Source organism: Elgaria multicarinata, chromosome 8, assembly GCF_023053635.1.
Source record: "Elgaria multicarinata webbii isolate HBS135686 ecotype San Diego chromosome 8, rElgMul1.1.pri, whole genome shotgun sequence".
Taxonomy (NCBI): domain Eukaryota; kingdom Metazoa; phylum Chordata; class Lepidosauria; order Squamata; family Anguidae; genus Elgaria; species Elgaria multicarinata.
Genome location: NC_086178.1, coordinates 4,713,677 through 4,737,982, shown reverse-complemented (window position 1 = coordinate 4,737,982; position 24,306 = coordinate 4,713,677). Strand labels below are relative to the sequence as shown.

At 51.1% G+C, this 24,306-nt stretch overlaps 1 protein-coding gene across 3 annotated transcripts in view; it reads right to left on the bottom strand.

The window, feature by feature from the left end:
- Positions 1 to 24,306, bottom strand: part of TNK2 (tyrosine kinase non receptor 2) — a 135,180-nt gene that overhangs the window by 17,947 nt on the left and 92,927 nt on the right. For all 3 annotated transcript variants that reach the window (XM_063131763.1, XM_063131761.1, XM_063131762.1), the window contains exons 10-11: positions 7,220 to 7,414; positions 2,503 to 2,594 (exon numbers count right to left, since the gene is read on the bottom strand). In XM_063131763.1, the coding sequence (XP_062987833.1) occupies positions 2,503 to 2,594; positions 7,220 to 7,414 (287 nt within the window). The remainder of the gene's footprint in view (positions 1 to 2,502; positions 2,595 to 7,219; positions 7,415 to 24,306) is intronic.

Below are 24,306 nucleotides of genomic sequence, written 5' to 3'. Positions count from 1 at the left end.
AACTGGGGTGGGGGTGGGGGCAAACGGCTGCCAAAAAGGTGTGGATGTATCCCCTCCCCCCCCCTGGTCCTAGCAAATATTTCAGCCCCTCTGGAAACGGCAACTTTTGCAGCGAAAATCAAATCTCACAGTATCCAGAGTAGCACTTCGCTTTACTGCAACGCAAAAGCTTTCAAAGGCAACTAGCTCTTGCCATCAGATGCCCGGAGTAGACTGAGAAGGCGGATATCAGGGACGTTCAGGAGGATTCAGTGTGAACTCCAAACCTTGCGTTACACCTGAGCAAATGATGGTGAAAACCAAAATCCAATGACTGGCCCTTGGTTGACAGAACTGGCTTTAAAGCAACGGATGGTAAAGGTTTGGTCTGATGCTGCCGAAATATCCAAATTGAGTGAAATTGTTACATTAATTAATGCGCAGAAGACAGGAATGTGACCCGTTCTTTCTATCCGTTTTTGATTTTGGGGGAAAAAATGACACAGAATAACGGGCTCAAGTTAAAGGAAGCCAGATTCCAGCTGGACATCAGGAAAAACTTCCTGACTGTTAGAGCAGTGCGACAATGGAACCAGTTACCTAGGAGGGTTGTGAGCTCTCCCACACCAGAGGCCTTCAAGAGGCAGCTGGACAACCCTCTGTCAGGGATGCTTTAGGGTGGATTCCTGCATTGAGCAGAGGGTTGGACTCGATGGCCTTGTAGGCCCCTTCCAACTCTGCTATTCTATGATTCTATGAATATGAGAAAGGCTAGTATACATCGATAGGATGTATACAAAGGATAGTATACATCAGCACCATGTACATTGATGGTGCTATATAAATAAATAATAATAATAATAATCGTTTGAAATAATGCTGACTGTCCCACTGCAGAATCATGCCAAAGGTCTAAGACACAGAAATGCAGTTTTGCTCTCAGACAATATCTATATTTGCAGGATTCTCTTCTGTGGAACACTTTTCTCCTCTTCCCTTAAGGGCATCTGGTCTTGATCTGCAAGTTGAGCAAGGAACAATCTCCCTTCATTCTTGGCTCATTGTTCCATCACTGGTTAACTTCCCTCTCGTCCCCGCGATTTTGAAACGGCATCTGCTTGGCTTTAAATCCCAGCTGTTCTTTCTTGGCCCGCGAGAGCAAAGAGCCCTTCGTACCTAACACTTGCTCCCAAAGAAGACCCTTGTTCCCCCAAGATCAAGGGCTCATTGACACAATGAGGATATAGAAGTTTTTTTTTTTTTTCCGTAAAATGATGTTATGTTCGCATAAATGCCAGAGGCAAACAGCACAGAGCAGGGGGTTGGACTTGATGGCCTTGTAGGCCCCTTCCAACTCTGCTATTCTATGATTCTATGAAATATAATATACACATCAATACAATTTCTCATTGTTTCTCATTTCATGGAGGGAAGGCTTTGTTCTTTAGGTTTGTAAGTTTATTGTATTTGTTTGTTTGTTACATTTATTTCTTGCCTTTTCGTCCAGGAAACCCAAGGCGGTGTACATTATCCTCCTCCTCCATTTTATCCTCACAATGACAACCCTGTGGGGTAGGTTAGGCGGAGAGGCAGTGACTGGCCCAAAGTCACCCAGTGGGTTTCCATGGCCGAGTGGGGACTTAAACCCGGATCTTCTGAGTCCCAGTCTGACACTTTAACCGCTACACCACACTGGGCCTGCTGAGACGGTTAAGCCGCTAACCCTTTTGCAGCGAGCGTGTTTAAAACGTAGTTGTGTAGCCGCCGTGGTTAGGAATCGTTCACAGGACATGCTAAATCATGGTTCACACGGCATGCTAAGCCGTAACGTTGAGCTCAAAATGCTTCACCACCGTGGCTTAGCGTGTCTGAACAGGGTCACTGGCTCGTAGCAGACTGATAGATTGATAAATTGGCACCAGCGCTAGATTTGGGCGAAGGGGTGTGCGTTGCTTGGGCAATTCTAAAACCGCCCACTCCGAAAGCCGGCTCACTTCAAGCACCTGAGGACACCGCTTGTTGACGTGCAACAACTCCTGGCGCCTAGAAACTCACCCAACTGCCCTTCCGAAACGGGCTTTTAAAAAGCACCTGCAGACAAGGAACTGGGAGAAGAAGGAGGGACTCGGGGGTGGAAATAGTTCAGAAAACAACAGTTGGAAGCCCAAGAAGCTTGTCCCAAAGCCAGAGAAACCCCTGGAAAAACAGCACCGGCTGCTCTCCGGGTGATGCAAGCACCTCCTAACGCTTCTTGGAACTTGACACGCCAGGGGAGAAACCCAAGAGCAGCAACCGTATGTCCCAATGGTGCGGTTGTAAATTACAACACCCAACGTGCAACAGCCCGGGGAACGATGAAGCAGTGGCATGCCGGGGCTTGTAGTTCTCGGGAGTTATGATGCACTCACACAGGTCAGGTCCGTATCTGCGGTTCACCTCGGCTCAGGCTGAGCAGGGCGGGTGGGATGGAGTGATGGTAAGGAAGTGGGGAGAGAGTGGGCCGGGGGGAGGGGAACGTCTTACTTTTGTTCCTTCCTGGGAGCTGGGTGGGTCTCGCTGCATTCAAGTCCACTCCTAGGACATCTGGAGGGTCCATGGGATTGCCCAGGTACAGCCTGCGGGGGACAACAGGAAGAAGGATGAAAACAGGGGCAATTCCAGCACTTTCCAAATCTTTTGCTCTTCTGGACACTTATTACTCTCGAGGGTAGCAAGGGAACGGATCCCGTCCTGCTCCACCTCGTCTCTCAAGGTCAGAGATAAAGGAACGGATTCCCCTAATGTGGGAAACCCCAGGGAGGACTGCCACAGCAGCAGATGCAGGGCCCCCCCAAATCCCCCAGCAGGCCGGGTGTGGCCCACGGGCCGCACTTTTTGCACTCCCGCTGTAGAGGCTTTATGGCTTGGGACCGCAATACCTGATGGAACGCCTCTCCCGACATGAACCTCCCTGTACACTGCGCTCAACATCTAAGGTCCTCCTCCGAGTGCCTACTCCGAGGGAAGCTCAGAGGATGGCAACAAGGGAGAGGGCCTTTTCAGTGGTGGCCCCCCGACTGTGGAATGATCTCCCTGATGAGGCTCGCCTGGCGCCAACATTGTTATCTTTTCAGTGCCAGGTCAAGACTTTTCTCTTCTCCCAGGCATTTTAACAGCATTTAACAACGCGAAGTTTGTTTTCTAATGGACCCCAGAATTGTTGTTTCTTAAATTTGGATACTGATGTTTTTATACTGTTTCTGATGGTTTTTAAATTTTGTATACTTTTTAAAATGTTTACTGTTTTTAACTTTTGTAAACTGCCCAGAGAGCTTCAGCTGTGGGGCGGTATATAAATGTAATAAATAAATAAAAATAAATAAATAAATAAATAAATAAATGTGGTTTCTTCCCCCCAAAGGCTTACAGATGGCCCAGCGATCCCTTGCGGCCCCATTGGGGCGGCCCGGCCTTTACCAAACTGGGACCCTCCGGATGTGTTGGATACAACTCCCATCATCTTAGCCAGCATGGGGGGGAGTGGCTGATGGGAGTTGCAGTGCAACACTTCTGGAGGATGCCACATTGGGGAAGGCGAGAGCCCCCATCCAGCTCGGTGTGTGGGCCCAGTTTTCTTGGGATGCTTCTGTTCACTCTCATGACCCCCGAGTTCTTCTTTCAGCCGAGCCCCCCAAAACAGCGAGGTTTGCGTTGCCGGCGCCTCCGTTTCAAGCCTACTGACACCGTGGATGTCAGGATGAAATTGAATAGGGATAAATGCCAAGTTCTACATTTAGGAAATAGAAACCAAATGCACAGTTACAAGATGGGGGATACTTGGCTCAGTAATACTACAAACGAGAAGGATCTTGGAATGGTTGTAGATCGCAAGCTGAATATGAGCCAACAGTGCGATATGGCTGTAAGAAAGGAAAATGATATTTTGAGCTGCATTAATAGAAGTATAGCTTCCAAATCACATGAGGTACGGGTTCCTCTCTATTCGGCCCTGGTTAGGCCTCATCTAGAGTATTGCGCCCAGTTCTGGGCTCCACAATTCAAGAAGGACGCAGACAAGCTGGAGCGTGTTCAGAGGAGGGCAACAAGGATGATCAGGGGTCTGGAAACAAAGCCCTCTGAAGAGAGACTGAAAGAACTGGGCATGTTTAGCCTGGAGAAGAGAAGATTGAGGGGAGACATGAGAGCACTCTTCAAATACTTAAAAGGTTGTCGCACAGAGGAGGGCCAGGATCTCTTCTCGATCCTCCCAGAGTGCAGGACACGGAATAACGGGCTCAAGTTAAAGGAAGCCAGATTCTAGCTGGACATCAGGAAAAACTTCCTGACTGTTAGAGCAGTACGACAATGGAATCAATTACCTAGGAAGGTTGTGGGCTCTCCCACCCTAGAGGCCTTCAAGAGGCAGCTGGACAACCATCTGTCAGGGATGCTTTAGGGTGGATTCCTGCATTGAGCAGGGGATTGGACTCGACGGCCTTGTAGGCCCCTTCCAACTCTGCTATTCTATGATTCTATGGGGAAGTCCAGAGAGCAGGGGCAGGTGTGGCCCCAGCCAATGACAAGCGCAGGCCGGCCACGCCTTGCTGGGCGCCTGGGAACACCGCGGCCTCCTTGCACAGCCTGCATGTGCAGCCGCCCACGCAGCAGAGAGCAGCTGAATGACGAAACTCGGGCTGAACTGAGAAGTTCTCTTGGGAGAGGAGCGCCGTGGGTAAACACGAGAGAGGCCCAAACCATCGCCTGTGGAATCTGGTGGCGCACGGGCCTGAGCGGGTGGGTGAGGCCTAAACTGGCCCAGCCTGTCTCTGAGTTGGGACTTCGCCTCCGAGCTGTGCGCGGGAACTGCCCCCTCCCCAGACCCACCCGCCACGCATTTCGTTGTTGAAGCAGGGAGAGCCACGGCTGAACGGGGCGCAAGACACAAACACCCGGGCCGGCCTCGGCAGCAGCGTGTCAAAGGGCGACGTGCGGGATCGGACACCTGGAAGCAATTGTGGCGTGCAATGCACAAGCCGCCTAGCGTGAATCCATCGGCCATGCTCTCCGGGAAAGGTCTGGCAAGGGTGCTTCTGGCTTGCGGCTGTCATACACAGAGCGGGGCCGCAACCAGGTCGAGCGATAAGTCGAAACGGACGTCGAAAATGCTGAAGCTGCGAAATATTCCCGTATGTACCTGCCCGGACCCTAAGGTCATCCTCAGGGGTCCTTCTCCGCGGGCCCCTGCCAAAGGAAGTGAGGCAGGTGGTTACCAGGAGCAGGGCCTTCTCTGCTGTGGCACCCCGGCTGTGGAATGAGCTCCCTAAGGAGGTTCACTTGGCACCTACACTATATTCTTTTAGATGCCAGGTGAAGACCTTTTTATTCTCCCAGCATTTTAACAGTCTATCAATAAATTTTAACTTGGTGTTTTAAATTCGTAATTTTGCATTGCTGCTGTTTTGATCTGGTTGAGCTTTTATATTGTATTTTATATTATGGTTTTATACTGTTGTTTTATACTTTGAATGATTTTAATTTTTGTGAACCGCCCAGAGAGCTCCGGCTATTGGGCGGTATAGAAATGTAATAAATAAATAAATAAATAAATAAAATATTCCAATATCCAAATTTTGAATAGCTGAAGAGGCAATCCAGACAGGCATTTTTGATCGTGCGGGGCGTGTCCACGTAGGAACTTCCTCCGTTCTGTGGAGCTGCATTAAACACGGCATGTAGGAACTGGATGATGGTTAGGATGATGTGCAACAGGGTGGTGGTCTGTGCACGGACAGAGCTCCATCCCAGGGGATCCGTGCCGTGTACCACCCATGCACAGAAAAGCGTGCGGCCGCTCTATGGACAGGTGGGATTTGGTTTTCGTGTGGCTTTCGGGAATCTGGTACATTAGATGAGCACACTTGAGCCTGGAGAAATGCACACACACAAACACACACACACCTCTCCTGTAGACATATCCTATGTTTTGGCTGTAGAATGGAGAATGAGAGATTAAAAAAAATCATAAGCTCTTAAGAGGGAAATGATCCTTGGGACGGAGGCAGAAAATTATGTACCCTAGCCTGCCCCAATCTGGTGTCCTCCAGATGGGCTGGACTGCAATTTCCAACATTCTCAGCCCCTATGGCCGATGGGACTTGCAGTCCAACCCAGTTGAACTGCACCAGGTTGGGGAAGACTGAGGTGCTCCCTGGAGACGTTGCAGCGTACGCACCCATTTTAGGGGGTAACTACAGATCATGCCCTAAAGGTCTTTAAAAAAAAAAAAGAATAAAGGAAAAGTCCATCAGGAGGTAGGGATTTAGGCACCTTCTACCCCACCTGGTTGTGCTAAACAGCCACCTCCAAAGTCAGTTTTAATTTGGACGTCTTTTTACGCACGTTGGTGTGTCACGAGCAGTTTGGCCTTTTGTGTGCCACTGTCAGGTCTAGCCTTGCTCCCCCTGGGTTGGAAGAAGGTGTTTCAGGTGATCAATCAGAGTCAGCCTCTGAAGTAGAGGAGTTGGCGCCAGACACAGGCCAGCCTGTACCAGTGGGGGAGGAAGCTCTCACGGGCTCTCAGTAGGAAGCCAACACTCTTCCGAAGGAGAGAGTAAGGACAGGTTAGCCGATCCTAGAGTGCGCCGCAGACTAAAACGGGCGCAGCGAAAGGAAGGCGAGAGAAAGTCAGCCCGGCTGGCGTCCCGTCAGAAGCTGCCTCACAACTAGTCTCTCTGAAGTTAACGTGTCTTGGGAAAGGGCTTTCCGTCCTTCTTGAAAGGACAATTGTCTCGCTTAGTTTGCATAGTTTTGCCTAGGGGGAAGATTCCGAGAGATTAGACTCTCTTCAGGTGGGACGAGATGTTTATTGCTTAAATAAAGCTTTGTGGATTACTTAGCAGGCCTTGTTTTTTTGTCTCCCAAGAGGGCAGGAGGTTTTTTTGAGGAACACGACAGCCACTTATACCCTGCCTCCATTCCATTCTTCTCCCAAACGCAGCTGGCTTCTATGCCCACGATCCTACGTTCCCGTGGAAGTGCGGAGCGCACAAAGACCGCCCCGTGGCCTACAGGCGCACTAACGCCGCCCCTGATCCTGGCCCTCACTCACCCCGAAATATCTCCCCACCACCCTCGTCACATGTGCAGCCATTTCAGAATGAAAAAAAACCCCTGGTGTGTGTGTGTGTGTGTGTGTGTGTGTGTGTGCTTGGGAGAGGCAGGAGCCAAGAGCACAGCCAGAGAACATCCCCAGAGTTCTTACTCGTCAATCTTATCGGGAAAGCCCCAACACTGCTGAGGGTTGGTGTCTCCATGGCCCGTGTGGATGAAGCTGTTCTTGAGCGGCTGGCTGATGTCGTGGGCCGACAGCCCCGCCACCGAGGTCACCGTGTTGCGTGGGAACTGGCCCACTTTCAAGGTCCGTTTGTTCTGGCCTCGCCACCAGTAATTCTCGGCCCTGAGGGGAACAAAAACAGGCCGGGTTAACGCGGGCCGGAGGAAGCGCCTCTGGAGACGGGGCCCTCGCCCCCGCGTCTGCGACCGTCTGCGGGTAGAACTGGAGGCCATGTTCTGCCCCGGTTTGCCAATGGAACCTGCAAGGCTCTCCCTCCGCCTACACGAATTCTGGGGCCTGCTGGATTACTGCAAACCACCACTCCCTCCCTTACTATAGGATTACTGCAAACGGCAGGGAAGGGGCTGCATGGATCACAAAAGCGGTACAGTCCTAGCTCAGGGGGCTTAAAACTAGTGCTGGCTCCAAGTGTTTTTTTTGGGGGGGGGGCTGGGCTTGGGCAAGACACCCTCATCGAATCATAGAATAGCAGAGTTGGAAGGGGCCTACAAGGCCATCGAGTCCAACCCCCTGCTCAATGCAGGAATCCACCCGAAAGCATCCCTGACACATCGTTGTCCAGCTGCCTCTTGAAGGCCTCTAGTGTGGGAGAGCCCACCACCTCCCTAGGGAACTGGTTCCATCGTCGTACTGCTCTAACAGTCAGGAAGTTTTTCCTGATGTCCAGCCGGAATCTGGCTTCCTTTAAATTGAGCCCGTTATTCCGTGTCCTGAGCTCTGGGAGGATCGAGAAGAGATCCTGGCCCTCCTCTGTGTGACAGCCTTTCAAGTATTTGAAGAGTGCTATCATGTCTCCCCTCCATCTTCTCTTCTCCAGGCTAAACATGCCCTCAACGGCCCCCCTTTTCCCTCTCTTGTCCGTCAGCCCCTGCTGGGGTGTGGGCCGTTGCCCGGCCGTGCCCACCCTTGATGCTGGCTCTGCTTGCAGTCTACGTTTCAACAGATGAGACAGGACGGAGCGAGAGGGCAGGGCGTTGACGGAGGAGTTAGTTGGGAATGGGAGCAGAGAAGGAGCAGGCGTGTTGAGGCTAAGGGGGATTAGGAAAGGCTTTTGCAGAGGAAGGGGGCAGGGAGCAGGGGGCGGGGAAGAGGCCATTCCGGGCCAAAGAGGCAGCCTAGAAGAAGACACGGAGGCAGCAGGGCTGGCCGAGGAGATGAGCTGGAGAGAGCAGGTGGAGGTGGATGAAAGCTAGGGTGACCATATGGAAAAGGAGGACTGGGCTCCTGTATCTTTAACAGGTTATTTATTTATTCATTTATTTATTACATTTCTATACCGCCCAATATTTGGAGCTCTCTGGGCGGTTCAGTTGTATAGAAAAGGGGAATTTCAGCAGGTGTCCTTTGTAGGCATGCAGCACCTGGTGAAATCCCCTCTTCATCACAACAGTTAAAGCTGCAGGAGCCTTGCCTAGTGTGACCAGACACACGAGAGGGAATTTCACTGTTTTAACAGCTTTAACTGCTTGTGATGAAGAGGGAGTTTCACCAGGTGTTGCATGCCTACAACTGACAGCTGCTGAAATTTCCCTTTTCCATTCAGCCATTAAAGATACAGGAGTCCTGTCCTCCTTTCCATGTGGCCACCCTATGAAAGCGCCCCAGGGAATTTGGCAGGAGAATAATCAGGCCCGCTACGTCTCTGGAGCAAACCATCCGATGGGATTTGGATAAGGATGTACAAGTATTCAGTTTCATTAAATAATAATAATAATAATAATAATAATAATAATAATAATAATAACAATAACAACAATAACAATAATAATAGTAATAATAATACCCCCAGGTTTTACCAAGTTTGCACCTTCTGACTGAACATGGAAGCAATCTGTAGACAAAGTCAACCTATTTGCAAGCTTGCAATGTGATTTGTGAAAACCCCACCCCAAAAGAGTGTTCTACAGCATGCGAACATTTGAAGAATGCGCCTGAAAAAAGGCGTGCATGAAAAGGTGCCTGAAACAATGCACAAAAATAAGGTTTGAGCAACGAGAGAACAATGTGTCCATTTCAAAGACGCACATGACTGAGGCGCGCGAAAGAAAGCTTGCAGTCTGATACCGGCAAGAGCCATCACAGCTCCCGGACAGATCTGGGAGATCTTCAGTGAGCTTTTTTTTGCTGATTCCCACATCTCCAGGTTTCGAGGCGGCTGCGGAATCCAGGCGCCTCCTCTTCCAATTGCGCAGAGTGGCCTCGAGCCCAAAGCAGATGTGCCCTCCCCCAGATGTGTTGGGCTACAACTCCCATTATCCCTAGCCAGCAGGGCCATTAGCCCGAGGTCCTGCGCCCCCGGGTTTAGGGAACGGCTGGCACTCAGAAGAAGAGGGCAGGAAAGCCCGCAGGAGACAGAAGCCATGGTATGATCTGTGGGTACACAAACCCACTGAGAAGTTCTCCCGTACAAATGGCAGGGAGCTTACACAGGAGAACTACTGCTGGGTGCTTCCAGGCAGCCCATCAGCAGGGCGTGAAGGCAACAGGACTCCCTGGTTGGTAGCCCACCGTCAACGGCTGTTCAGTAGGTAAGCCGCCCCTGTCACCGAGAGAACTCTCTCCTCCTCCTCCTCCGCAAATGAACCAAATTCCCTTTTAAACCCACCTAAGCCTCTGGCTTTTGCCACGTCTTCCGGGGCAAATTCCAGACATTCGCCACTCCTAGCAGAAAAAGGGCAACTCAAATGATTAAGCGGTCTGGAGCATCTCCCCTATGGAGGAAGGTTACAACATCTGGGATTGTTTCTCTTGGAAAAAGAGGTGCGTGTGCACAGAACCAGGATCGCCCAGCCCAACACTTTAGCCACTACACCACACTGCCTCTCCTCATTCGAGACAAGAAAAGCTCCCTGCACTAGCAGGATGTCCCTCTCCAGATGCACTTTGAAATCTGGGCATCTGCAGCCCACCCACCCACCCACCCCCGGCCCCTCTCCAAACCGCGGGGCTCACGCTAACCCTGTCTCTAGACCCCCGGGTCGGTAGAGGCCAAAGGTCACTTGCAGCCGCTCTCTGCACGGCCCCAATCCTGGCTGCTGCAGATACCTGACACCTGCCTCACAATCGCTGGGCTGGCAGGGAAGGAGGCACCTCAGGGCTGCGGTTTCAGTCCAAGCCGTATCCACCCACAGCTCGAGCGGAGGGCAGGGACGCCCTAGAAGGTGCCTAGGGAGTAAAAACAAAACGAAAACCCTCCTGCCAGCCAGCCAAGCCCCACATGGCGCCAGTGGGGAGCCTCCCCGCCCCCCCGCCACCGGCCCTCGCTCTGAGTCACAAGCCAGCGCGACCTCGCAGGTGAGGGGGAAATTCCTGCCCTGGGTGGCAGGGAGCCAGACAGAACCCATCCACTGAGTCATCATCCCCGGGGACATTTTATTGGTTGCAAAGGCCTGACAGCTCCACTCCTGCCTCTGAAGGTGGAATTTCCTGGTGCTCCAGAGGAGAAAATATAGGGGGTCGAGGGGGGTGGAAGATGGGAATGCAGATCCTACACAAGGAGGAGAGGGACCCTTGGAAATACCCCCTGGCTGCCGTCCCATGGAAATTCTCCCAACTCATTTTACTGGGGCAAGGGCAGCATGCACACTCCCTTACCAGGCCCGGTGCTACCATAGAGGCCACTCAGGCGGCCACCTAGAGAGTCAAGGTAAGGGAGGGGGTGCTGAACACCGCATCCGGAAGCTGCTCTCCCACAGCGGCTCTGAGAGGGCGGCTTCCGGGTGCGCCGTTCCGAAGCCGTCCGCCCAAGCATCCTGGCTTCGCTTCGCTTGGGCGCCCACCCAGCCGAAGCGAAGCGAAGCCGTGCCCACCCCCCCCACTCCAGCATCCTGGCTTCGCTTTGGCTGGGTGGGCACCCAGGTGAAGTGAAGCCAGGACGCTGGGGCAGGCGGGCAGCTTCGGAATGGCACGCCCGGCAGTCGCTCTCCCAGAGCGGCTTCCGGCTGGGAGCGCCGTTCCGAAGCCACCCTACCCCAGCGTCCTGGTTTCGCTTCGGCTGGGCGGGCAAGATGGCGCCCCGCGCCCAGGCACGCTGGGGTGGGGGTGGGTGGGTGAAAGCAGCTCACCTGCCTAGGGCACAAAATAGTCTGGCACCAGCCCTGACCCTTACACAGAGGTGAAACCCTGGCAGGTTCTGGGGTTAAGTGTGAGGGCCTGAGGTAGGCCAACCCTCAGCAACCCCAAGTTTCTAGTCCTTAGTTGTTCCGTGCTCTCCACCTTTCTGCTCTCAGTGCCGCATTGTGCCCGGTGTGAGCGTGTCTCCTTTTGGCTCTTTGCCTTTGGCTACGCCAGACTTCCCCAGGTTTTGGACTCCACCTCCCATCAGCCTCAGCCCCTCCCAGGCATGCTGGGAGTTGTAGTCCAAAACATCTGGAGGGTATCAGGTTGGGGCAGGTTGGTCACTACAACTGGTAGAGGCCCTCCTCTGCAGTTCCTCAGCCCATTTCCTTCTCTCTGTGTTTTCGGCAAAGCATTCCCCCCCACCCCCAAAAGCTCCCCCTTGAAAGTTCCTCCTTCCTCAATGGTCACCAACAGCAGACTTTCCAGCCGGCTGCACAGAAGGAGTCTTGAGTGGGAAACAGGGCCATCCCGCCAGCCCTGCTCTTTTCCTCTTCCCTCCTCAGTCCCTTTTCCTTGTGTGTTGTGTCTCAAAATTGTAAGCATGCAGGCAAGAGCTGCCTTGTGTTATTGATCTTATCTAAGCTGCTCCAGGAGGCTTTTGGCTGAGGAGGGGGGGGACAGAAATAAACAAGCCAACGCAGGCCACATTTTCCTTTCTTTTTGGAAAACCTGCAAGCATTTTTCAGTTTTGACATCACGATTTCCAAACAGTCTCATGGGAGAAAAAATCTGTTTGGAAAAAACACATAAGCCAAGGCAACTATGACGCACCAGACCTGTTCGGTGGCCCGCCGGGAGCTCCGCGAACCCCCAGTCTAGGCCAGCTTCTTGGGGCGGCAAAACCAGAGCGGTTCACCAGAGCCTGGGAGGCCACGGTTGATGGCTGTTGGGCAGCAAGTCCTGCAGGCCAGCCGCACACCCTCGAGGCCTGTTTTCATTCCACTTGGCAGTAAAATCCAGCCTCTCCCAGCCAGCCTTTTAAGAACCTCAAAACCGAGCAAGTTTTTTAGGGACCGAGGCTGAGGGACTATTAACCCAGGTCCAACTGGAATCACAGAATCATAGAATTGCAGAGTTGGAAGGGGCCTACAAGGCCATCGAGTCCAACCCCCTGCTCAGTGCAGGAATCCACCCTAAAGCATCCCTGACAGATGGTTGTCCAGCTGCCTCTTGAAGGCCTCTAGTGTGGGAGAGCCCACCACCTCCCTAGGTAACTGGTTCCATTGTCGTACTGCTCTAACAGTCAGGAAGTTTTTCCTGATGTCCAGCTAGAATCTGCCTTCCTTTAACTTGAGCCCATTATTCCGTGTCCTGCATTCTGGGAGGATCGAGAAGAGATCCTGGCCCTCCTCTGTGTGACAACCTTTTAAGTATTTGAAGAGTGCTCTCATGTCTCCCCTCCATCTTCTCTTCTCCAGGCTAAACATGCCCAGTTCTTTCAGTCTCTCCTCATAGGGCTTTGATTCCAGACCCCTGATCATCCTGGTTGCCCTCCTCTGAACACGCTCCAGCTTGGCTGCACCCTTCTTGAATTGTGGAGCCCAGAACTGGACACAATACTCTAGATGAGGCCTAACCAGGGCCAAATAGAGAGGAACCAGTACCTCACGTGATTTGGAAGCTGTACTTCTATTAATGCAACCCAAAATAGCATTTGCCTTTCTTGCAGCCACATCGCACTGTTGGCTCATATTCAGCTTGCGATCTACAACCATTCCAAGATCCTTCTCGTTTGTAGTATTGCTGAGCCAAGTATCCCCCATCTTGTAACTGTGCCTTTGGTTTCTATTTCCTAGATGTCGAACTTGGCATTTATCCCTACTCAATTTCATTCTGTTGTTTCATTCTGTTGGAGGGCGAAAAGCTCTGTTTTCTCAAGGGAGGAGGGTGCCGGTTCCACCGCTCACGCCTCCCCCACCCCCCCGCTGCACGCTGAGTAATAAGTTGGCACAGAAAGACGTCTCAGCAAGAAGGTAAACAGGAAAAGGGCAGATCCAAGCCCGATGCGAGTGACTCACAGGGTAACGTCAGGAGACGGCCTTCCTCAAGCCGTCACCCGGGCCAGCTTGAGGTGGAGCAGTAAACGGTGCCCTCACCAGCTTCCTTCTGCCACCATCAAATCAAGGTCACACAGGACCCAACGTTGGCTCAAGTTATTTTGTCACCCAGGGTAAAAAACTCCCAAGAGCTCCTCCCCTCCTTCCTGGCAGGAAAAGTACTATAACAATAAACTTGAATGACTAACCGCTTCGCCTTCCCCGACCTGGTGCCTTCCAGATGTTTTGGACTTCAACTCCTATCGGCCCCAGCCACTAGGGCCAATGGTCAGGGATCCTGGGAGTTGTAGTCCAAAGTATCTGGAGGGCACCAGGCTGGCCCTTTTGGGACAAACCAAATCGTCGGCCAGTTTGTTCTGCCTAACGGTAGAGCCGGCCCTCCTGGGCAGGACAGTGACCAGCTGGAGGGCCCCTGCTTGGAGTTCAAGTCTCGACAAAGACACAGTCTGCCAGGGGACGTCCTGTGAAGATCTACTCTTGTGCAATTCCCATGAATTTGGACTCTCTACTACAGCCTCTCCCCACCTGGTGTCCTCCAGATGTGTTGGGCTACAAGTCCCATCCTCCCAGCTAGACGATGGGAGATGTAGTCATAGAAACATAGAATAGCAGAGTTGGAAGGGGCCTACAAGGCCATCCAGTCCAACCCCCTGCTCGATGCAGGAATCCACCCTAAAGCATCCCTGACAGATGGTTGTCCAGCTGCCTCTTGAAGGCCTCCAGTGTGGGAGAGCCCACCATCTCCCTAGGTAACTGGTTCCATTGCCGTACTGCTCTAACAGTCAGGAAGTTTTTCCTGATGTCCAGCCAGAATCTGGCTTCCTTTAACTTGAGCCCGTTATTCTGTGTCCTGCACTCTGGGAGGACACGGAATTATTCCGTGTCCTGCCATTATTCCGCGTCCTGCACTCCGTGTCCTGCACTCTGACACATCCAGAGGGCGCCAGGATGGGGAATGCCACTCTACCATATTTATCTATTTATTTTAAAGTATTTCTAGGCCATCTTTCAGGGCAGGAAAACTCCCAAGACAGCATGGAATGACAAAATGCTTGTAACACAATTCATATAATCGAGAGATAGAAGTATTGGGTGTGTGGGGCATGTGGACTGCCTTCCCTCCTCCACACATACACGTACTGCTGGGTATTAATATCTACGTCAATACCATGTGAAATTGTAAAATAATGAGGATGATGATTCCGTTAGTCACATCAGTCACTGGCATCACATGAAAGGATTTTACAGAAAACCTTTAGAAACTGGCTTAGCGAAATACATCCACGCCAACATCCAGAAAGCAGTCATGCTTAAAACATGTTCAACAGTCAGGAAGTTCCTGAATCAGTAAAAGACAGCATGACTTGGCAAAGCCCGTCACGTTCATCTAGAACAGCCTTCCTCAACCTGGGGCGCTCCAGATGTGTTGGACTACATCTCCCAGAATGCCCCAGCCAGCAGAGCTGGCTGGGGCATTCTGGGAGTTGTAGTCCAACACATCTGGAGCGCCCCAGGTTGAGGAAGGCTGATCTAGAAAAACCGCCAGGAGCCAGAAAAGAGAGAGAATAATAATTCAGATGATGATTATATTATACCAGGCTTATACCCAAGGCTGCATGCATAATCCTCCGCCTCTCCATTTTACCCTCGCAACGACGACCCTGTGAGGTAGGTTAGGCTGAGAGTCTTAGATTGGCCCCAAGTCACCCAGTGAGCTTCCATGGCTAAGAACCCGGGATTTCCCGAGACCCACTCCAAAGCTCTAACCGCTACACCGCACTGTCTCTCCAAGTGGGATTATATGCACCAAAAAAAAAGGGGGGGAAGTGGTTTTTGTCCCCGTGGACAAAACTTAGCCAAGTATTAGCCAGTGCAATCGTATCGACGGGCGGTGCTCCTCACACCGGCTGGGATTAATGCGTGGTGGCGGTGGGAGAGCTGGTAAGCACATGTGAATCCATAGCGGGAAGCTGCACCTGTCCACACGTTGCTCCAATTCCTCCATCCCACGGGCCTGTTCTGCACGGATTCGGAGCGGGTGAAGCAGCCCACAATGTAGCTTGGGAGGGTCCTTGAGGGCCTCCAAGCCACCTGCCCAGTCAAAGAAGACCTTCAGTAAAGGCAATCCACAGCAAGTCTTTATCTATTCTAAGATTCCACAAGTTCCTTAGGGCAGGGGTCCCCAAACCCCGGGCCACGGACCAGTACCGCTCCATGGCCTGTTAGGAACCGGGCTGCGCAGGTGAGCTGCTTTCACCCAACCCCACCACAGCGTACCTGGGCGCGGGGCGCCATCTCGCCTGCCCAGCCGAAGCGAAGCCAGGACGCTGGGGTGCGGTGGGGTGGCTTCAGAACGGCACGCCCGGCCGGAAGCCGCTCTGGGAGAGCAACTTCCAGGCGCGCCGTTCCGAAGCCACCCGCTCCAGCGTCCTGTCTTCGCTTCGGCTGCGCACCCAGCTGAAGCGAAGCCAGGACGCCGGAGTGGGGGTGAGCGGGGGGGGGGGGCTTTCCAAAACCATCCCCTCAACCCACCCACCCCGGTCCGTGGAAAAATTGTCTTCCACGAAACCGATCCCTGGTGCCAAAAAGGTTGGGGACCGCTGCCTTGGGGAACTCGAAAGGGAACTGAAACGTCCTTTGCTTCAGCTCAAACCCACCTCTCCTCCTCTCCTAGGGTGACCCTATGGAAAGGAGGACTGGGCTCCTGTAACTTCAACAGTGGCATAGAAAAGGGAATTTCAGCAGGGGCCATTTGTATGCAGGCAGCGCCGGGTGAAATTCCTTCTTCATAGCAACGGTTAAAGCTGCAGGACCCCTGCCCTCTTTTGTATCTGGTTACGCCAGTATAGCTCCTGCAGCTTTAAGTGTGGTGATGAAGGGGGAATTTCACCGGGTGCCGCATGCGTACGAATGACCCTTGCTGAGCTCCCCTTTTCTATCCAACTGTTAAAGATACAGGAGCCCTGTCTGCCTCTTCATATGGTCACCTTATTCTCTCCGGATTGCTAAAAATCAGTCGCGGTCTTTCCCACTTGTGGCCGACTGGGATGGGGCAATTCCGGAAGACAACCCCAAACGCAAACGTCCTTGCAAGTGGAGTTCTAGCAGGAGGTCCTCTTTATTTATTTATTTTATTACATTTATATACCGCCCCACAGCCGAAGCTCTCTGGACGGTTTACAACAATTAAAAATAGTAAACAGAAGTATACAAAATTTAAAAACCATCAAAAACATAAAAACAACAGTATCCATTTAAAAACAACAATTCTGGGGTCCATTAAAAACAAACTTAACGTTGTTAAATGCTGTTAAATGCCTGGGAGAAGAGAAAAGTCTTGACCTGGCGCCGAAAAGACAACAACGTTGGCGCCAGGCGAGTCTCATCGGGGAGATCATTCCACAGTTGGGGGGCCACCACTGAAAAGGCCCTCTCCCTTGTTTCCATCCTCCGAGCTTCCCTCGGAGTAGGCACTCGGAGGAGGACCTTAGATGTTGAGCGCAGTGTACGAGTAGGTTCATGTTGGGAGAGGCGTTCCATCAGGTATTGTGCTCCCAAGCCATGTAGGGCTTTATAGGTTAAAACCAGCACCTTGAATTGGGCTCGGAAACATATAGGCAGCCAATGCAAGCGGGCCAGAATCGGTGTTATATGCTCAAACCTCCCTGTTCCAGCTATCAATCTGGCCGCTGCATTTTGCACAAGCTGCAGCTTCCGGACCGTCTTCAAAGGCTGCCCCATGTAGACGGCATTGCAGTAATCTAATTTGGAAGTTACCAAAGTATGGACAACTGAAGCTAGGTTATCCCTGTCCAGATAGGGGTGTCTCCTCCTCACCCTCATTGCAACCTGCTACTCGCTCTAGTCCAGACAACAGCTGTGGTGAAGAAGAGCAAGAGATGCCACAGCCTTCTTGCTCCCAGGATTTCTGCCTGCCAAGCAAGCAAGTGATAGAATCATAGAATCACAGAATCGTAGAGTTGGAATGGGCCTCTAAGGCCATCAAGTCCAACCCCCCCCCCCCCGGCTCAATGCACGGATCCACCTTAAAGCATCGCTGACAGGTGGCTGTCCAGCTGCCTCTTGGAGGCCTCTAGTGTAGGTAACTGGTTTTGTTGTCGTACTGCTCTAACAGTCAGGATGTTTTTCCTGATGTCCAGCAGGAATCTGGCTTCCTGTAACTTGAGCCCGTTATTCCGTGTCCTGTACTCTGGGAGGATCGAGAAGAGATCCTGGCCCTCCTCTGTGCGACCACCTTTCAAGTCCTTGAAGTGTGCTGTCATGTCTCCCCTCAATCTTATTTATTATATTTATTTGTATCCCGCCTTTTTCCCTAGCAACGATGAGGAAGAGGAAGATGAGGAAGAGCAGCTGGGGACCATGGTGGTGAGAAGGCAGGGTCACTGGGCAGGGGTGGGGGGCTTTGGGGGTGTTTTACCTCCCAAATCTGGAGCTGGAACTGCTCGTACCCACCAGATGTCCATGCTGGCCTCGGATAATGAGTATTGTAGTCCCACGCATCTAGTGGGCACCAGGTTGGGGAAAGCTGCTATATCCCTATACAGCCCAGTTCAAACTTGAATGATCTCTGCTTCAACTGTGGCAGAAGTGGGAAAGAAATGCGATAAATCAGCAAAACCAGGGATTGACGTCATGGGGATTCTCGGTAAAAACTGAGTTGGCAAATCACGCCCGTAACGGAGAAAGGCACCAATCCGGATGTGGCCAGAGAGGGCAACGGGGTCCCTTAACCGCCCCTTTAAAAGCTAAAAGGCGTTTTGCTTGGGGAAAGAAGAAATCTTCCCATTGCACATCTCACGTTCTTGGGAAGAAGGAAGGAGAGAGCGAGAAGACTTCCCTCCCTTTCTCAGGAATTCAGAACCGCTCCAAGGAAGAAGGTGCAGGAAATAAGGGTGACGAAGAATAACTCAGAACAATAATAATAGCTCAGAACCCGAGAGAACCAGGCTGATTACTAATGCAACTGGATTTAGTCACTTCGGGTAGACAAAACGAATGGAATTGCGTTATATAACCGAGAACTGATACGCGGCACATTAATCATCCAGCCTTGGGCGGCCGTCACTCATTCCGGAGGCCTGGACTGTTGCGATTACTGGTGGAGATTGCCTCGAAGGCTTCTGTAACACCGTTAGAACGTGGAGTTTAGCCAATGACTAAAAGAACCCAAAGAACTGAAAACCGTTTTCGTTTCCTGATGCTCCTTTGGTTCAATTGCAACCTGGCGCCCTCTGGACGCGTTGGATCGCAACTCCCAGCATCCCCTAACCCCACTTCTGCTTTCCAACGAGCCAGAGTTCCCCTGTTATTTCTGAACTCCGGGAACTCTGGTTAGTTTAAACAATGGTTAGTGAACAAGCCAGGATCATAACCTGGCTCGTTTGAATTAAGCACACTTTAAAGCGGGGGCATTTAACATCACGCCTGTGGGCCAAATCTGTCCTACCTGGGGTCCCCTGCATGGCCCCTCCCCTGCCTCTTATCCCGCCCCCTTTCATAGAATCATAGAATAGTAGAGTTGGAAGGGGCCTATAAGACCATCAAGTCCAACCCCCTGCTCAATGCAGGAATCCACCTTAAAGCCTTTCTTCCATCCAACAATCGTTTTGTGGTTTCCCCTTCCTTGCAATTCCCCCACCCCCTTAGGGCAGTTGGAAATGCCTGCCCTAAGGTTTAAGTTACTTGCAATGAACCCTTTATGCGAAACCATGCTGGTATTTTGGCCTCATCTCTTTGGCCTTTGATTCTGGATTTGGCCCTCAGGCTAAAAGAGCTTTGATTTCCCTGCTTTAAACTAACCAAAACTCCTGAGTGTGGATACAACGGGGCGCTCTGGTTAGCTTAAAAGCGAAAAGAAACACTTCCAAATCTTCTCCTTGCAGCTGCTCAAGAAGGCCGTGTGGACGGCGGTGTAGGGTGCGCAAACCCAAGTCTTTAAACCATCATTTAAAGATGCCTCATCTGATGTGGGAACTGACTGGCCAGGATGTAGGTGCTAGGAGAGATTCTCTAGTTTTATATTTTAAAAAAGAATCCCTTGGGGGGGGGAAATGCAAACTGAAGGAAAGAAGGAGTAATCAACCTTGGCCCCTTTCTGTTTTAGCCAATGAAGAGCTCTGCATGACTCAGGTGTTTGCACAGTCTAATGGGAAGAGACACAGGTCCAATGAAAATGTATCTCTGCACCAAATGGGTGCTGGGGCACGCAGGTAATGTTAGAGCTGGCCAAGAAGCAAATCAATTGTCCAAATGCTTTGCTGCATGACCAAATCAGTTTCCAGCCTACAACAAGGTAGAGGTTACTCCCGCTAACCCCCTATCAACAGAACAACTGGGCATGTTTAGCCTGGAGAAGAGAAGATTGAGGGGAGACATGAGAGCACTCTTCAAATACTTGAAAGGTTGTCACACAGAGGAGGGCCAGGATCTCTTCTCGATCCTCCCAGAGTGCAGGACAAGGAATAACGGGCTCAAGTTAAAGGAAGCCAGATTCCAGCTGGACATCAGGAAAAACTTCCTGAGTATTAGAGCAGTACGACAATGGAATCAGTTCCCTAGGGAGGTGGTGGGCTCTCCCACACTAGAGGCCGTCAAGAGGCAGCTGGACAACCATCAGTCAGGGATGCTTTAGGGTGGATTCCTGCATTGAGCAGGGGGTTGGACTCGATGGCCTTGTAGGCCCCTTCCAACTCTGCTATTCTATGATTCTATGATTCTAGAGCACACTGAAAACTTCACTGTGCCACAATGCAACTGGACAGAAAACCATGTATGAGTCAGCCCACATTCCAAATCCTACGTGCGAAAATTTCCTGCACTCCTGCAAGGAAAGTTTCTGCTCTTTAGCATACAATTTGGGGCGCAAAAAGCAGAACCCCCAAGAAAAAAAAAGGGGGGGGAAATGTGGTGTAGGATTTTCTGGCCGGAACCGATTCTTTCCATGGCGAGAGGGGCACTGCTACGAAGCGATGGCGAGGAAGGACGGAACCACATGGCCATTTTGCTTTCTCCTGCAATCTGTTTTTGAAAACCTCAAGTTCATTCCAACTTGAATAGGATGAACTTTGCGAATGTTGGTAAATTCCAGGGTGGATAAAAATCAATTATTTTTTTAAAAAAAACAATTTAAAAAATCAGATTTTTTTTTATTTAAATCAATTTTTTTTTATTTAAGTCGTGTTTTTTTTAATAAAATGCTTTTTGAGGAAAAATCTATCTAAAGATAGTTTTCTATTTAGGATACATTATAGTCCAAAGGTTATTCATCATGAAATAAGGATTTGTTTTTAATTATGTAGCATGAGGCTGTATATTCATGCAACATTTACATTTTTGGGTAAATGAATTCCATTCATCCATTCACAATGCCATGCTCTTCCAGAGGTTCCTGTAAGATTATTGGGCAATTTTTCTATCGAGAAGATATTATCACAGATGCTTCTTGGTTTTACAGTTCTCAAAACTGTGAATTTGGGTCTGTGGAGATCATGATCCCATTGTGCCTTTGCAAATCTATTTTTTTTAATCAACCCCTTACCTCCTAAGTGTGAAGTTTCAAAAAATTCAATTAATAGGTGCACTTTTTTGTGGGGGAGGGGGAGTCACATGATTAAATCGAGTCTTTCTGAGTAGTGATTTAAATCGTGATTTAAATCAAATTGATTTAAATCAAATCCACCATGGTAAATTCTTATCAAACTAAATCGGAACAAATCCTTCACTCATCTGCACCAGCCAGTTTTGATAGTACAGCTTATTCCCAGCATGGAAAGGGCCATGATCCCTCTGCCTGCCATACGGTTGAAGCCTGCCGGAGGAAAAAAGGGTCACAACTCTAATTCAGTACTCGAAATGAAGCTGCACAGAGAGGAATTCAAACCCAGACCTCTGAGATCTAAGCGTTCAAAACCCAGAGCTTGTTTGGGTGAATATGTCCGTTCCTTCCACGTTTGTTTTTTTTTTTCCTATCAAAAGTATGAATTTGCGGAATTTGGTCAGGCCTTAGCGCAAACGAGCTGGGATGAAATCTCTCATGCAGCCCTAAAGGTGAATGAGAAAGTTTCCACCTGGGCATCCCATTCAGGTGTGTAGGAATCATAGAATCATAGAATAGCAGAGTTGGAAGGGGTCTACAAGGCCATTGAGTCCAACCCCCTGCTCAATGCAGGAATCCACCCTAAAGCATCCCTGACAGATGCTTGTCCAGCTGCCTCTTGAAGGCCTCTAGTGTGGGAGAGCCCACAACCTCCCTAGGTAATTGGTTCCATTGTCGTACTGCTCTAACAGTCAGGAAGGTTTTCCTGATGTCCACCCGGAATCTGGCTTCCTTTAACTTGAGCCCGTTATTCCGTGTCCTGCACTCTGGGAGGATCGAGAAGAGATCCTGGCCCTCCTCTGTGTGACAACCTTTCAAGTGTTTGAAGAGTGCTATCATGTCTCCCCTCAATCTTCTCTTCTCCAGGCTAAACATGCCCAGTTCTTTCAGTCTCTCTTCATAGGGCTTTGTTTCCATGAAGCACAATCCGATGGGGAACCCTACACAAGGCGTGTTGAAATTAGCCACTACACATGCAAACTGCCCACTGGATTTTGACTCATGACAATGAGTGCACCTGCCCTTAGTTTTCTCCAATTCACGCATCAAAGTGTCTTACGCCAGGCCACGCGTGGCCCGTTCCTGCCTGCACCTGCTTAAAAAGTCTGAGCTTTGTTCGGCACAATCCTTTGATTTCTTCTCTGCCAAAGCAAGACACTGGGAGTGACGAACAGATGACAAAATGGAAGCGAGGCTGAGCAGACAGCAACGAAACAGCATGGCAGAATTAGAACCCACAACCCCTGCTTTCAAGAGGGTTGCGCACACTCAGCGGAACTCCCTTCAGTCACCGAAACAAAGATCGGACAATCAGAGACAGAACATAGCAAACGCCTCCGTACCTTCCCTTGAAATCCATTTGCTGTCGACTCCATCAACCAGCTCCCTCCAACCTGGCATCCCTCCATGTGTTCTGGACTACAACTCCCATCATTCCCAGCTGGGCAGATCTGTCAATTTCGCTTCGTGCCACATTCGGGTTTTTTTTAAATGAAATTCGCGATTTTTTGATCCATTCTTATAGAAATTCATTCTTATGAGACAAAATTCATCCCAGCTGGGGAAGGTGGGAGTTGCAGTCTGACGTATCTGGAGGGCTGCCATCCATCCATCCATCTCTCTCTCCTTTCCCACGCCCATCCCCTCTCAGGCTGAGCCCACCACTCACGAATCACCTCAGTCAGGCCTCCTGGGGGAAATCTGCTCAGGTGATCCCCGCAGCCAGAAAGGGAAAGCCAAGGAGACTTTCTCACCGCTCCAGCCGCCACCACAGAACGCCTGAGCACAGCAGGGCAGCTCGCAAGGGAGAACTGTTTATGTGCTCGATCACATCACTCAGCAGGGCGGTGAGGTAATGTGGGTGGGGGCGTGCCCACGCAGCTTTGGCATCTGACTACACCCTCCTCGTCCCGGACTCCGGTTACAAAAGCGCCTCCCTGCAATTAAGGGTGCCCGGCCCTGAGCAACAGTCACCGCGGGGTAGGCGGGGGCAAAAGCCGGTCCCTGAAGACACACAATTTCGCCCTGATTCACGGCCCGGCGGTGACTAACAGAGTGAGCCTTGTAGAGGAGACGTCAGGCGGTTAGGAAACGAGAGCAGCCTTACTTCCCCAACCTGGCGCCCTCCAGATGCGCCGGACTACAACACCTTGGTGTTGAAGTCTGCTGCATCTGGAGGGCACCAGGTTGGGGAAGTGTCCTGACCCCGGAAGCGGGACGGGTTTGGCACTCAGCATCCATCCACTGGTCCACCTGAGTTCTTTTTCTTCCGACTGATACAGAAGCGTCTGTTTCCTGACCTTGTCCCTGATCCTTCGAAACGTGAGCTGTCAGGCATCAAACCTGTGACCTTCTGCAGAATTAGGTTCTCTACCAATCAGGGGGAGGGTTGAGACTGGCAATTGAGTCACTTTTCCTTTGCCGAGTTTCCCAGGCACCTGCCGGTCATGCCTGGATGTTGCCTTCGAAACGACCTGGCCCACTTCCCCTGAGTGTCCCTAGCGACTGGAATGCGCCTCCCCGAGCACGCACACGGCCTGGTTTTATGGGAACGTACCTTACATGGGCATTCGTTACGCGACAGGCACGTTCTGTTGTAGCAGCTCAGACTTCGTCAGTGGAAGCTGGTGGAGGGCTCCACTGGAGTTGCACAGCTCCTTCAGAGTTCAGGAAACTAGAACTTCCTTCCAAGTTATGGGAAGCCCGATTCCAGATGGACATCAGGGAAAACTTCCTGACTGTTAGAGCAGTACAATGGAACCAGTGACCTAGGGAGGTGGTGGGCTCTCCCACACTAGGTCTTCAAGAGGCAGCTGGACAACCATCCGTTAGGGATGCTTTAAGGTGGATTCCTGCATTGAATCATAGAATAGTAGAATTGGAAGGGGCCTATAAGGCCATCGAGTCCAACCCCCTGCTCAATGCAGGAATCCACCTCAAAGTATCCCTGACAGATGGTTGTCCTGCTGCCTCTTGAATGCTTCTAGTGTGGGAGAGCCCACAACCTCCCTAGGTAACTGGTTCCATTGTCGTACTGCTCTAACAGTTAGGAAATTTTTCCTGATGTCCAGCCGGAATCTGGCTTCCTGTAACTTGAGCCCGTTATTCTGTGTCCTGTACTCTGGGGGTTGAGCAGGGGGTTGGATTTGATGGCCTTATAGGCCCCTTCCAACTCTACTATTCTATTATTGTTTCTGGCTGAA